We start from the raw sequence: 16,304 nt of genomic DNA, 5'->3' as shown, positions 1-16,304 counted from the left end.
ATTATTATCAGCATTCACAATTTACTTTTATTTTTAACTTTTTAATTTTTGTTAAGTATTATTGATATACTGAGTACTGCATGTGGACGGAGGCATCACCAGTTTTTAGAGTGACAAACATAACTATTAATAAGCAGCGAACTAAGTGTTTATTGAGGCAAAAGTCGTGGTTAATAGTGTGAATCGGTCCCCAAACTAAAGTATGACCTGAATTCTGAAACTGTTCAGTGTCAACATGTTTTTCCTCACCGTGTCGTCTTCTCCTTCAATCATGGCGTATTGTGGTAGCATTGCGCCCTCCATCGTGCTACTCTTAAACACGCCTTTTATTTTGCTTCCAATACGGCTGATCCCAAATGACTCGCCACGCTTTGACGTGTTCCTGTACACAAAACCACAGTTGTTGTTTTGTCACAAATTCAAAAAAGGTGGCTTAAAAAAAGACAAACAACACTATACAATGCACCAAAGTCACACAGCCGATGACAGGGCACATAATACAATGAAAACATGATCACAGGAAACGATGGGTATACCTAAATGCCTTTAAAAGAACATAGGGAATAGAGGCTCAAAAAATGCAAGGCAATGCAGACAGCCCAGTTAACCCATGCATCAATCCTGCTGCCTGTGCTGAACTTGGACCAGTTTTACCTCCAGAAAATAACCGTTGGTTTTTACAGACAGACGGTCAGACTGGTCTAAGATAAGCAGCAAGCTGGGAGCGCCTTCCACCCCAGACTTACTTCCTGGGGAGGGCTGGTAATACTGTAGGGCGACGTATTAAGATGGAAGTGGGTGTGGCTCTGACCAATGGGGACCTGTGGTCAGTGATATAATTCCTGGCCAAAGGGATGCCGTTAAGTCTAAATGAAGCAAATAAGCATGCCAGCACAGATAAGGGGAACAAAATGGATAAACATCAGCACTAAAGGACAGCTGGAGATGGACAAACAAAATGGTTTGAATGCACATCAAATTATGATTCATTACTAGCTTCATTTATATGAAGACTTATTTAAAAAGGGATCGGGTGTTTGTAGCCATCAGATGTGGCCTCAGATGGCCAAGCAGTGTTTCTCACACACAGATGTTACTTGGGCACTGCAGGCAGCCCAGGTATACTAATGTAATTTGCCAACTCTAATCGAATCCATTTCGCAATTCTGTTCACATTAAGAGGTAATGAAAGTTTATCCTTTCATTTTTTTTCAAAGTTAAAGGGGTCATATGATGCGATTTCAAGTTTCCTTTCTCTTAGGAGTGTTACAAGCTGATGGTGCATAGATAAGATCCCTGAAATTGCAAAGACTAAAGTCTCAAAACCAAAGAGATATTCTTTATAAAAGTGTTTCTGTATTTTTTGTTGTTATTCTGTCTCTCATTGTTCAAATAAACCTACCATTAAAATAATAGACTGATCATTTCTTTGTCAGGGCAAACGTACAAAATCAGCAGGGGAACAAATTATTATTTTTTTAAATTAAAATAATAATTAAAATATTATCTTAAAATGTACACATTATGTGTCACATGTTCTAGACCATTTTTGTGCCAGTGAGTAATGCCAGCCTTTTCTACCACTACTATATTCCAGACCTGTGGGAAACACTGCCCAGTGTATTTGCTGGCCACCTCACTGCTATTGACCATATGCACGGAGCGCTATTTAGAACTTCCGGATAAAGATAAGCCTATTATGCCATTATATAGCATGTATAAAGTGCTATATAAAAATAAATGTGATGTGACTTCTCTGCAAAGTTAAGATGGCGATTGTAATCCATTGTGATTATGTTCATGTGGTTCTTGTTCTACATTCACTTGTTGCAAAAACAATAAAATTAAATATGCAATATTATTTAGATCAGATGGAAATTACAGAGGAAGTGATTAACTTATTTAACCATTTTCCGTTTTTAAGTGTTCGGTCAAGATTTCAGTAAAAGCAAAGCAGATGATTGTTGATATTCCCAGATCATATTCCCAACCATTATTATGAGGATTGTGATTATTTATTTATTTATTTTTTGGGAGTTATGCAATGAGGAGCTGACTTAACAGCTAGCCATTCACACTGTCAAACCTGTGTGAAGCCTGACCTCCAGTTTGGAAAACTGGCAGAATAAACATGTAAAAACTGTCTCCTAGAATCCTTTTGGTGTGAAGACAAATGACCTCATGAAAAAGCCTCTGATGTTTTCACCTATAAAATACTCCTCAAATATCAAATGAGCAATATAACAGTATAACAATACAAAACTTAACTGGGCAATATATAACAATATGAAAAACAAAAAGCTATATTTCCCATTATTTTCCAGTGATTTTTGTATAGCGGGGTCCAAAAGTCTGAGATCACATGTTAAGAAAGCTGTTACCCTTAAATGATTATGAAGTTTTAGAACAGTGTACAGTGTCATGTTTCCAGTGAATGACATCAGATGCTCTTTGGGATCTCTGATCTTACAGGAGAACATGATCATCAAGTTCAGCTAAAGTAATGATGTGATTAACAGGAGACACACTAAAGACACTCTCAAACACAGATCTAAAGTCTTTTTAAATTCAGCTCAAAGCAAATTATGCTGTAACCTTTAATGGAAAAAAAATGTACTATTGAAATTTTCAGAAGTGGTCTAAGACTCTGACCCCACTGTATATATTTTGATATGCATTTATAAAACTTATTTGTTCTAAAAAGGTTTAAAAGGGTGAATATTTTCAGTTGGAGTAGCATTTAAAAGGGTCATGAACTGCCTTTTTTTTTGTACTGTTCTATGAGGTTCACTTGTAATGATTTCAAGTTTTTTTTCATCAAAAAACATCATAATTTAGAAGTAATAGGGTATTTTCTGTCCTGTTTTGACCTCCCTCATCAGAAGGCTCTGTTTGAATAGGCGTGGCAGTTTGACTCGGAAGTTAACGCCCACTGCTGTGATTGGCTAACAGTTATGTGTTTGCCAGCGTACATTCCTCACAGATGAATGCTGCAGTGATTTAGGTCAAAAACGCATAAATAACTCAATTCATATCAAACAATCTGTAATAACAGACAAAGCAATAGTGACCACGTAATAAAAACAGTTACTCGCACTCTTTCCTAAAGTTGGGGTCAGAAGGAAGGGAATGTTTTTCCACAGCTTGGCACTGAACAGCATCTTGTTTTCTTCAGAGCCATCTTTATGGTTTGGTTTCTGCTTAGACCTGCGAGTTCGTCTCTCTTGTAAACACTACATGCGCGAATTAGTGGGCGGGGCTAAACAGGCAGCGATGTAGAAGCAGGCGTTGATAATCTTCTGCGGAGGCGGTGCTTATCCACACTATTACATCGAGTAGAGCATTCCATAAGCTGTCGTTTTGGCAGACTGCCTTCAATATAAGCTGTTTTTAGACTAAAGAGAAAGTTTTGATTTCTGAAACAGGATGTTTTTACAGTACAATGACCTCTTATATGTCAAAAGATCAAGGCAATTTTGGTTTCTCAGTTTATGACCCCTTTAACAACCTTCAAATACAGTAAATGTTAGGTTACTGTCAAATTACACAATGTAAAAATATAATGTGCTAAAAATCATAATATTAACTATACTGGTTAGTTTCATATTGCCACCAAAACAATACTGAACATATTGTAAATATCTGATATATTGCCCAACTCTCCTATCAAGCAGTTTAACTATTTTTCATGACATTGAGGCACGTCTTATGACGTTCAGGCAGCTTTATATGGCATGCAGTGAGAACTTGAACCTCAACAATACACTTACCTTAAATCATCCAAACTTAAATTCCTGGAATAACAGGCAAAAAGGGTTACTGTCTGCCCTACAGACCTCTCTCACTGCTACACATGCACACGTGACTATATCAAGTGCATAATACTCACTGTGTGATCATGAAGCCCTCTCACATTCATGTTGTGTGAGCTTTCTCTCTCACACAGAATATACAGCAAATAAAGATTTAACCCAGGTGTAAAAATAATGACGAAGTCATCAAGTGTCCGAGTAATCGCTACAATTTTTCAAACAAAATCGAAATTAAACCATAATATATTTTGCGTAAAGTTTGCTAATTGCTATTATTCTAAACATGAAATGTGTTCGATTTTGTACTACTATAACACAATAACTATTCAAATCAACATAAATGATGGCGGCACAACCAGTTTTACAAAATTTATGAACTGCAACATTTTTCCCATCACTGTAGTAAAAATGGGGGTGATTCTAATAATAATTATTATTGTCAAAATAATTAGTTTTAATAATAGTTTTTAATAACATTTTTACTTTAGTAAAACTACTACTGTACCGAGAAATAATAAAAAAAAATATTTTATTTTATTGAACAACAGCAAAATTACAATTCTAATATTAAGGCTGTCTTCATTTCTGCGCTCTAAAATGAGTTGTCAGGCTTTTTCATAATCAAGCTATTTATAAAGAACCTTTTATAGCAGTCTAAATTGTATTCCGCTGATGTGTGAGTTTAGCAACAGCTCACACACACATATTAGAAGAAAACTCACCTGTTTAGCTTTGAATTTCTAGCAGGAGATTCAGCACCCCAGAGCAGATGCCGAAAATACTGGAGGAAGAACAGAGACAGACACATGATGGAGAATTCAAACACACCATCTTAAGCAGCTCTGAAATGACATTTCCTGGAAGTTACCTCATCGCTGTGGCAGAACATGGGGGTGAAGACATTCTCCAGCAGAGACAGCACATGTTCATAGGCCTCAAACAGACATCGCATCGTCTGGAGCTTCACCACCCCTTTGTACGGCCCCTGAGCAACTGCAGGAAGTGACAGAGAAGGAGAGAATGAGAGACCGTGGCACACGAGTCGACACAGGGGCAGCACAGAAAATCGTAATGAGACTGACTGTTGTGGATTTCCTCTATGATGAAGGGGTCAAAGCTGATCTTGTCGATGCTCTCCTCCAGGCAATACGTCTCATAGATCTTCTGCACCTCCTCATGCAAACGCTGCATCTCCGTGTCACTCAGATCAGGACACAGGATCCGGTCATTAAACTCCTCTACACACAAAAACATAAAGGACAGATATTTGAGTGAACGATTCATTTAACCTTGTAGTTAATTAAGCAGTGTATACATTTACATCATGCAATTATTGTTCACAATACATGATATACTAAATTCTTTTGTAAACCAGGATAGTCTTGATCTACTGAATGATACATATACATTTTATATGAGTATATCTTAGAGATATCAATTTAACATATTAATTTGGAGAAATTCATTTTAACATCTTAAAATTATAATCGTATTTAACACACCCCGCCCCATACAGTATGTCATTAAAATTGTTTGCAGTTTCTGACAAACATGATGCAGGTTGACGACTGACTACATGAAGGAGCCTATTAGAATGCAGTTATATGCCCTTAAAATTCAAGATATTAGGGGAAAAAAAATGTCCTTGTGTGGGGTTTTGCATTTTGCATTTGACATTTAACAATGTCACACAAGCAAGAGTGCTGTTTTTCCCAAATATGTGCACGGTTGCAAATGTGAATTTTGATTTTATGCAACTGTATCAATAACAAGTTAATTTTGTGTTACATTTTTGACACAACATTGTTAGTATTGTCAGTTTTTGCTCAATTTCACCAACAAAAACAGCTTTTACAGCTAAGGGATTCATCTGACAAATAAAAAGTTTCAGGCCCGAGTACTATGACTTCCACAGTGGAGAAAGATTTGCTACATTTTGTTTGGATCTTGGTGGACTAACACAAGTCATCATATAAGGCAGCAAAGAACAACTTCCAGATATGCCTTAGAAGGCAAGAAGATCCCAGTGCAAGGAATGGAAAGGAGAGGACTTCCCATTGGTCCACAAGGAGTTTCTTATGAACTAACTGCCCTTTAACCATCTTGAAACTCATTTTTAAAGGCCCAGGCACACCAGACTTACATCAAAGAACTAGCAGTGTGGTGGGTCCAAAAAAAAAAAAAACAGACTGAAAAAAACTACAGCCAACAGCCAGCTAGCATGCATCTTGTAAGCTGAACAGCCAAACAGTCTGACCATTAAACATGCTCAATTGGTGGACAACACAGCAAATACTAGGCAACAGACTCTGAGTGGTGGCCCAACATTGGCCAACAGCCAACCCAACAGCTTAGTAAGTTTTAAGAGGCCACAAAGATCCATCCAAGTCTATTCGTAACTACTGGATGTTTGAAAAGCTTAAAATTGATGTTAACTCAACCCAACTTCCTACTTTTTCAGATAAATAAGTATTCTTAAATATTCTTAAGTAATATACAACTGTTCTGCACATAGAAATGAATGCATGCAAGATCCAAATTCTTCATGGGGCCGCAGCCAGGTTTCAGAGAACTATGGACTGTGTACTGAGAGGTACTGAGGAGGATGCAGCAGCCTACATTGATTATGTGGTTGTTTACAGCTTATCATGGGAAGACCATCTGGAGCACCTGTCGGCTGTATTCACGAGAATTCATGGTGCTGGGCTTGTGGTGAATGCCACTAAATGTCATTTAGCAAAGCCTGAGGTGTCTTATTTGGGGCATGTGCTGGGGGGTGGGGTAATTAAACCTCAAGTGGACAAAGTGGAGGCTGTGCGTTCTTACCCGCCTCCAACAACCAAACAGTGGGTGAGGTCCTTTTTAGGTCTGGTAGGCTGGTACAGACGTTTTATTTCCAATTTTTCCACCCGAGCTGCAGTACTCACTGACCTCACTCAGAAGGACAGTCCCCAAAAGGTTGTGTGGTCACCTGAGTGTGAGGCAGCCTATCAAGATCTCGAGGATTGCTTGTGTCAAGGTGACAGCGAAAATCGAAGGTCGGTGCAGTATATTAGTCGGAAATTGTTTCCCCGTGAGGTTAGCTATTCTACTGTGGAGAAAGAGGCACTGGATATCAAGTGGGCATTAGATACTTTGAAGTATTACCTCATTGGTAAAGACTTTACCTTAGAGACTGATCATCGTGCCTTACAATGGCTCCACAGGATGAAAGACATCAATGCCCGCATTACCCGTTGGTTCCTTTCATTGCAACCTTATAAATTTCAAGTTACATATAGGGCTGGAGCTCAGAATGTTGTAGCGGACTTTTTGTCCCGTCACTATAATGAGTGACGGGCTTAAGGGGTGGGGCGTGTGATGACGGGTGCTGGGGTGACGTCATCACCACTGCGGTGGCGGGAGCATGTGAAGTCTGTACAAATTTCTGTTGACTAGGTTGTAGTTTATTAGGTTCATTATCCTTTAATGGTAATGTATAATACAGTTTAAGATATCATGCGGTTTGTGTTGACTGCAGATAGGTGCACATATCAGTGGTTATCACAACGTGTTATGTCTACAACTGTTCCCTTATGATATATTTTTCTCATTAACCACACAGACAAGTCGTAGTTGTGTTATTTATTATTTCAAGTCTGTATTTGTTTTTACATTTGTAAACAGCTACCTTGCATGCATATCCTGGTCTTGTGACTCCTCAAAGGAAGAGGCGGGACTACAGTGTCCCTTTTTCTTGAGTTGAGTTAAACCATTTCTATTAATAAGGAGGGGGCTTAACTCTTGGTGATGCAGACATGAAGAGATGTCTTATGATGTTGCTTACATTTTGCTTATGTTAAAGAATTGCATTTATGTTTTTATTTTATGTATTTTTGAAGTTTAATGGTCTAAATGGTTAAAAGAGCTTGTGTTTATGCTTCCAAGTTTTCTGATATTGGTGCCGCTGTAGTTGGTATGGTCTTAGGTGTAATGAGTCTGTCTTAGGATATATAAGTCAGTCTAAACTGAACTTTGGGAGGACAAGGTGGGGGCATACTGCTTAAAGTGTCCGATGTAGATTTTGCTGCCTGTAGCAGTTTGTTTTCTTTGGTCGTTTAACGTCAAAGGGGACACTGGGTTAAGTTCCTATTTATTTTTGAAAATATATATATATTTTTGGTTTGTTTGATTAGTTTCCTAATTCTGTTTATATTTTTTCCCCTCTCTTACTGTGAATGTGTATACCCCTACTTCTCCACTAGCATTTAATAAAAGTCCTCTTTGGATGATATCTGAGTCCTGAGCCTATCTACCACCTCCCTTTGACCAGCACGGGACACGTTACGACAAGGCCTATTTAATAAAACTAGTCAAACATATTTCCAGGACGTTTTGTTTGTTTGTTATTAAAGAAAGTTACTCTGTGATACACACGTGCATATAATGTCAGCAACTAACTTGTCAGAATCTCAGCAATCCTCTGCAAACTTAGAAAGTTACTTGAATCGGCTCATTCGGTACTTTTTGAATCGGACAAGCTACTTCGGCTGTGCGTTTTGCGTCAATTCAGTTTGGTTTTGTGAACTGGCTCAATGGTTATTTCCTGAGAACCAGCTCAAAAGAATGATTCATTCAAGAATAGGACATCACTATTCCATGGTATTACTGGAAAGTGGAAGCGTTTGGGAACAGCGGCAAGTCGTCAGACAGGGTGGAGTAAAGCACAGCTTCACTGGCAGTGGAAACCTGTTTTGTGGCGTGACGAGTCATGCTTCTCGGTTTGGCTGGCTGATGGGCGAATCTGGGTTCGGCAGATGCCAGGAGAACATTACCTGCCTGACTGCATTGTGCCGACTGTAAATGTTGTTGGAGGAAGGATTATAGTATGGGGCTGTCTTTCAGGCATTGGGCTGCTCGGCCTCTTACTTCCAGTGAAGGCAAAACTTAATGCTTCAGCATATCAAGACATTTTGGACAATGCTATGCTGCCAAAATTGTGGGAAAAGATTGGGGAAGGCCCTTTTTATTCCAGCATGACTGTGACTCAAAACACAAAGCAAGGTCCATAAAGTCTTGACTGGCTCACACAAAGCCCTGACCTCAACCCCATCCAACACCTCTGAGATGAACTGGATGGAGATTTTGAGTCAAGCCTTCTCATCCAACATCAGTGCTTGACCTCACAAATACTTTACTGGGTGAATGTGCAAACATTCCCACAGAAACACTACAAAATCTTGTGGGGCCCAAATTCATATTAAGTCCCTGCTGGTGTAATGATCAGGTGTCCCAATACTTTTATACATATAGTGTACCTTGGAATGCAATGTAGTTATCTCAATCAGCGTGATCAGAAATTTTACGTGAAGCAAAAATAAATAAATAAATAAAATACAATACAAATCCCCGTGTGGATTTTGATTGGGATTCAAGTTGAACTCCGAATATGTGAATTTAATGCATTAACCAATGTCAAGCTGCTTACTTGGGGAACTACTTTTGAGTAGAACTACTTTGACTGCAAATTTTCATTGATGTTTTACTAATGTGACCGTCTTCTGTCAGTTTTCTGACACTCTCACACTCACCTTAAGTGATGGGTGACCAAAACTCACTTCATAATTTGGCACCTTGTGTGAAGATCAAAACTTCATCTGATGCCCCATGTGAGAACCACAATATAACTGGTGCCCAGTCCAATTTTAATAGATTTATAAGGTTCTTTCAAACCTGGACCTGACTTTCTGAGGTGGGTATGACATAGACCAAATTCAGAGACAACAGATAAGAAACACCAAAGTAGGTGAGAATTTAAAAGTGTGCAAAATCTTCCCACCTTGTTTGAAGATGAAATTCATTCTCTAATCCTTCTTTGTAATTTTTAAGTTAGCATATGACTGCTATATAATGAATATACTTGTACATAATTTGGTAACAGAAACCCACATCTTCCCATCAGATTATTTACAAATGAGACTATCATGCATTGTGTGCACTGTGCAGTGAAAAGCATGTCCTCACCCACAGTCAGGCAGAACTGCAGGACGTGTACCGCTCCTTCCTCCTTCAGGAAACTCATAAAACGAAACAACAGATCCTGTTGTTCTCTGATCTCCTTCAAATCCAACTTCAACACCTGACAGAAGAACATACAAAAACAACCCGCAAGGTTTTGTTTGAGACATTTGCTAGACATGAGAACTCAAAAAACACTAAAATGATATAGTACGTAAAATTTGAAATTGATAAACCTTCTCACTACAACACTTTTCTTTAGATGCCTTTATAAATCCTGAAAGCATTAAATATTAAGTTGAGTAAAAGTACACACCGAGGACTTCTTGTTGCGTGGGTCTGCAAACTTCTCCAGGAAGGGCACCAGTGCGGATGAAGGGTCAGTAACAGGCTCGGGCTAACAGCAGAAATTACAGAAAACAAATGTTTAAATGGCAGGAAAAGGCCGATTGACCAGACTATAATTCATTTGCTTGAATCACTCACTGGAGTATCATCAATGAAAATGAGCACCATGTGATTCACTGTGTCCTGGAAAAAAAGTGATTCATGAATATGAATAACAACTACAAGATTCCCTCACAGTAATACAACAATTTACATTTATATGGTGTATCAAATGCAGCGATTGCAATATTGTTTGTGTATGCGCGTGTGTGTGTGTGTATACATGCATACGACAACTGTAATCAATTTAATGCACTAATGAAGGACAAAGAGAAAATATCTACAGTTTAATGTCCTCATTTACGGTAAGCGGTTACACTCACAGGATCAGCCACAAAGTCCATTATTGGCAGAAAAACAGAGCCTGTCATGACCTCTCGAATCAGCAGGGCCAAAGATCTGAGAACGAACCACAAAGCTTAAACGAATATAGAAACATCAGCTGATCCTCATCACACTTTTCACAGAGCAATTCACACTTAGAGACCTAGAAACATTCATATATAATGGGTAAATGCACGCTTGCATCATTAAAGATGTTTAACATGGATCTCTTACTGTTCAGCTTTACGGTAATTCGGTTTTTATAAAGAAATTAATTATTTATTTTCCAAGAAAGGAGGCATTAAATCAACTGAATGACAGCAAAGACTGTTATATTGCTACCAAAAATCTGCTTCAAATAAATAAATGCTGTTCTTTTGAATTTTCAAACTGAATTTTTTTTAAAACTGAGTATATAATAATTCTTGAGCAGCAAATCAGCATATTAGAATGATTTCTCAAAGATCAAGTGACACTGATGACTGGAGTCTAAACTACATTTTAAAATATATTCAAATAGAAACCATTATTGTATATATGTGACCCTGGACTACAAAACCAGTCATGGGGGTCAATTTTACGAAATTGAGATGTATGCATCATCTGAAAGCTGAATAAATGAGCTTTCCATTGATGTGTGGTTTGTTAGGATCGGACAATATTTGGCTGAGATGCAACTATTTGAAAATCTGAGGGTGCAAAAAATCTAAATATTGAGAAAATCGCCTTTAAAGTTGTTCAAATGAAGTTCTTAGCAATGCATATTACTAATCAAAAATGAAGTTTTGATATATTTACAGTAAGAAATGTACAAAATATCTTCATGGAACATGATCTTTACTTAATATCCTTACTTAATAATATGATTTTTGGCATAAAAGAAAAATCAATCATTTTGACCCATACAATGTATTGCTGGCTATTGCTACAAATATACCCCAACGACTTAACACTGCTTTTGTGGTCCAGGGTCACATATTATTTCACAATATTACAGTTTTTACTGTATTTTTCAAATAAATGCAGCCTTGGTGAGAATAAGACACTTCTTTTAAAATCAAAACGTACTGACTCCAAACCTTTGAACAGGAGTGTCCGGTGCGTGCGTGTGTGTGTGTGTGTGTGTGAGATGTACCTGCAGTCTGTAGCTTTAGGGGGCATGACGTAAGGAAACAGCAGCTCTGTGAGCTTCCTCAAGTATAGCAGCTCATCTTTGCGGCTCCGCAAGGCCACATGCAGATCAGCACCGTATTCGGCTAGTGCTGCCTGTTGGAGACCCTCTGTATTCTTCACTGTTCACACAATTTATACAAAAAGACGGTTAACAAATTTGATTAAACTGATGGTGCCAAAATGCAAAATGTCCTTTATAAGATAAAGCCTTGAAAGAAAAGTACAAGAGAAATGCTCTATAGGTGACAATGGGAAAGCAACTCTCATGTTTCAGTTCAAAGAATCAACCATCTTTTGGTAGTTCGATTATTTACTGAGATTCTAGACCTAAGCTCCTCTAATATTGAATGATTTCATCACAGGACGCACCTTTCTGCTGTGCTTTTCCTATGATCTCAATGTGCTTCATAGCAGCCTTCATCATTTTGTCCATCACAACTAAGGGAACATCCACCTACAGGACAGTTTCAATCAGTATGCCACTTTATAAATCTACAGAAAGCTACAGTATGTAAATTGTGATATCAGTACAGAATTCATTGCAGAAATAGATTATGTAAAGGTGTATGTACTCTTTGTGCTCGGTGAGCCAGAACTGCAGCAAAGAAACGGATCGTTTGTCTCAGTTCATCGACACACGCCTCGTCATCTGTAATATCTCTGATTGCAAAACATCATAAAACAAAAAAATTAACATTGCTTACATTTTTTTTCAGCTAAAACACTGTAATAAAAGTAACTTTTGCATTTAAAGCAGCCATACCTGTACCATGGGTACACAAAGTTCTCTAGAACTAACTCCAAAACCTGAAGAGAAGTCAAACAAAGGATTTATTAGTTAAGATTTATTCATTTGCTTATAATATATCATCTTACTCAGGACTGGCATTATGAATCTACCTCTGAAATACTGGCATCCACTTTGGACGGCACTTTTAAGTCCAGCCATGGCTGATAGTTCTCCAGAAGAAGGGTAGGTCTTTGGAATAAATACACAAATAGTTACATTATCTAAGCAAAAAAATGTCCAAATGCAAAAGAACTGACATTGTCCTTTAATTTTTTTAGTGCAGAATACCACCGAAGTATTTGTTTGGTTTGTCTTTTTCAAGACAGAATTTTTATTGTGTTTAAGTTGAAACCCAAGATGAATAATGTAACATGCAAAACTTGAAAGAAAGTCTTTAAAACCCAATATCATGTTCTCAGTCCTTGCTCAAACACAGAGATGCTAAGAGATACTACCATTGGTAGCTGCATTTAAATAATTGAAAAATGAATAATGAACCTTAAATAGGATTTTTTTTTCCACATTACATCAGGCTGGTGGCTAAGGGTTTGAAATTGCTTACTTGTCAGGAATATAATGTAACAATGTGAACACAAAATCTTGTCCAAAAAATAGACTTTTTTTCCCCCCTACTTTTGTAGGCCAACCCAGACGTTTGCATTGACCTGGATCCCTTAACAAAAACCAATGGATTTTTCCATTTGGCTTTTGGAAAGTTGCAGAAAAGAAGTATAAAATAATCTTGAACTTTAACACAAATATGAATTCTGAATCCAAAATACAATAGCCAGAATAAAAAAGTTAAACGTAAGCTATACGTAAACTACATCACGGTCACATGACGTCAATATAACTAAGCTTCCGTCAATTCTTTCAGTCTTTTTTTTATATATATATTTTGAGTTATAATATTTTGCAAGAAAAAGCTTAAAAAAGTGGCTTTTACTGGTGTAGATTTGTTGTAGAATAAAATATTTTGAGTCAAAAATATCTTGAGCTTGTGTTCACTACAGACCACCACAGGCATTTTAACCAAACACCCATTAAAGAAAACTCGATGGTAGAACTGGAAGTGTTCTAAATATAATTTCTTATTGCTTTCTTTTGGTTTTGGGTAGACATATACCCAAGCTGATGAAAGGTTTGTAAGATTTCAGCTCATACCTGTGGCGTTTGCACTGTTTTTTCCCACATACTGCACAACTGTGACCCAGCGGGAACAATTCCTGCTGTTTCTGTGGCTGAGGATACACAGATATACAGTATATTAATCATTAATACAATACAGACAGTAAGACCATCTCAAAAGGGTTTAAAGGATATAAAATATTCAGTAATATTATCAATTTGACATTATCAGATGACAACAAAACTTAAGCTTAACTGAGCTGGATGATGACACTTTTGCCTTCTGTAAAGATGTTTTATAGCTGAATCAAATTTGTTTCATAATTGACAAATCAACATTGTAAAGGATCTGAACTGAATCAACTGACTTGAGCTGTATACTGACACTTCAGTAGAGCTGCTTATAGCTGAACATGTTTCATAACTGATGAACTGTACAAAGTTATTAAACTGATCTGAATCAGCACTGAACAGACTGGAGCTAAATAATGACACTACTGATGTGTTAGAGCTGCTTTCCAGCAGAATCTGAATGAATTTGATGAAGTTGATTGTCATTTAATTACTATGAAGCCGCTTTGAAACTATTTATTATATAATGCGTTATAAAAATAAAGGTGACTTAATTTATAACTAGCAGTTAATAGAGGTTTTTGGCTAATATCTAGATGCAAGGTATTCTATAGAAATGCTGATAATAATGATAATCTGTAGACAATATTGTTGAAATTAGTTAACAGTTAGTTAACAGTTAGTTCCAGTCTTCAAATTTGATTGGGTGAGAAGCATTCAAAGAGTGCTGATGTGTGACCAGTATCATGTTTCCCATTTATCTAAACCCATCTCTAGGGTTCACAGAGATTGGTCCGAAACAGAGAAAATATCCTGTGAGCAGCAGTTCCATGGGTAAAAATGGCTTGTTGCAGAGGTCAGAGAAGAATGGACAGACTGGTTCCTAAGGCAATAGTAACTCATATAACCACTTGTTACAACCAAGGTATGCAGAAGAGCATCTCTGAATGCACAACACATCAAACCTTGAAGCAGATGGTCTTCAGCAGCAAAAGACCACAACAGATGCCACTTCTGTCAGCCAAGAACAGAAGACTTAGGCTACAATTCTCACAGGCTCACCAAATAAAGAGGAAAAAAGTTCTGCAGCGATGTTCGGATAGTAGGGTCAGATTTTGGCGTAAACAATATGAAAGCATCTATCCTGCCTTGTATTAATGGCTCACACTTTGGGCCCCTTAGTACCAACTGAGCATTGTTTAGACGCCACAGCCTACCTGAGAATTGCTGCTGACCATGTCAATCCTTTTATAACCACAGTGTACTTACTGTAGGATAACGTGCCATGTCACAAAGCTCAACTCATCTCAAACTGGTTTCTTGAACATGACAATGAGTTCACTATATACTCAAATAGCCTACATATCACCTATATATGTTATGTCTTGAGACGTATTGTCTTGCTTTGCTGGTCCTTTCTCTCTCTCTTTCTCTTTTGTCCCACCCTTTCTTTCATAGGATTGGATCCTACCCAAGTGATCTCCAGATCTGATTGGTGCTAATGGGACCAAGGAGAGGCAATAAAAGGATCTGCAGCACCTGAGGGGGGAGCTCTGCTCAACTTGTGTATTGCACATGTGCTATTGTGTGTTTGCTACAGTGCTGTTAGCTTGCCTGTTGTGTGCAGTGTGAATTTTTTTTAGTTGATAAATTGTTGTCAATCTCATTTCCATTTTGTATATTTGGTAAAGTATTGTAAATACTCTTTCGCACTTGGAAGCTGTAGGGGGTGAGTGCCATTTTCTTTGTAAAAGTTTTCTCCTGTTTTTCATTAGATGGGGAGTTAGGGTAACATTGTATTTTTATTTTGTTTCCATTTTTTTAGGGAATTTAGTCTTTTCTGTTAGGAGCTAGCTTGGTGTTTGTTTGTTGTTTTGGATTTTGCTCACCCCTGAAGTCGTGCTTTCACTTGTAGTTCTGTAAATGTATAAAGGATCTTTGATTGTTGATTCCAGTTTATGTTGCGGCCTTACCCTAGACAGGGTCGTAACAATATACATATAGCCTTTTGTAGGTTGCCAAAAGGCATAGGTGGACTTTTATCATTTGGTCAAAGCACTGAAGGCATACAGACAAAGTAACGAAAGACCGGCACAAGATTGAAAACTCCCAATGTAAGGAGCATATTAGGGAGCTTGATGATAAACTGGAGCAAAAGTTAGCAAGTTGGTGATTGTTAAGACCAAGAACATATATTTATCTAGTTTTATTTATTTAAATGTGGTTACAATGTGTTTGTGTCTAGATGGCATGTTTAGGGTTTTCTCCTGCTATTATGTGCTATTATGTGTTGTTTGACTTCAGACAAACAAATTCCTTTCTCCCTCCTCAAGATGTTGTATTTTCCACATTGTTTCTGCCGCTGTTAAAACTGTTACTCAAAAGTTGTAGAAATCTCTGCAGGGAGTTTTGCGAGCCAATTATATTTTTTTCTCTGCTTTAATATTGACTTATTAGTGCTGTAACAAGATGCAAGCTCTACAGAGACAACAGGGAACATCTGAAAGTGAGCTGCAGACTCCCAATGAGCAATCATCTGTGAGTGAGCTCAGCTGCTGTTG

At 37.6% G+C, this 16,304-nt stretch overlaps 1 protein-coding gene across 3 annotated transcripts in view; it reads right to left on the bottom strand.

Moving 5' to 3' along the window:
- Nucleotides 1–16,304, bottom strand: part of snx14 (sorting nexin 14) — a 38,991-nt gene that overhangs the window by 9,513 nt on the left and 13,174 nt on the right. For all 3 annotated transcript variants that reach the window (XM_079375866.1, XM_079375865.1, XM_079375867.1), the window contains exons 4-17: nt 13,708–13,784; nt 12,654–12,732; nt 12,517–12,560; nt 12,326–12,413; nt 12,123–12,207; nt 11,716–11,872; nt 10,580–10,655; nt 10,296–10,340; nt 10,126–10,206; nt 9,816–9,930; nt 4,895–5,050; nt 4,681–4,805; nt 4,535–4,593; nt 250–382 (exon numbers count right to left, since the gene is read on the bottom strand). In XM_079375866.1, the coding sequence (XP_079231992.1) occupies nt 250–382; nt 4,535–4,593; nt 4,681–4,805; nt 4,895–5,050; nt 9,816–9,930; nt 10,126–10,206; nt 10,296–10,340; nt 10,580–10,655; nt 11,716–11,872; nt 12,123–12,207; nt 12,326–12,413; nt 12,517–12,560; nt 12,654–12,732; nt 13,708–13,784 (1,320 nt within the window). The remainder of the gene's footprint in view (nt 1–249; nt 383–4,534; nt 4,594–4,680; nt 4,806–4,894; nt 5,051–9,815; nt 9,931–10,125; nt 10,207–10,295; nt 10,341–10,579; nt 10,656–11,715; nt 11,873–12,122; nt 12,208–12,325; nt 12,414–12,516; nt 12,561–12,653; nt 12,733–13,707; nt 13,785–16,304) is intronic.

Source organism: Barbus barbus (genome assembly GCF_936440315.1).
Source record: "Barbus barbus genome assembly, chromosome: 24".
Taxonomy (NCBI): Eukaryota; Metazoa; Chordata; class Actinopteri; order Cypriniformes; family Cyprinidae; genus Barbus; species Barbus barbus.
The sequence above is the reverse complement of the archived record's forward strand: the minus strand, read 5'-3'. Positions and strand labels throughout refer to the sequence as shown.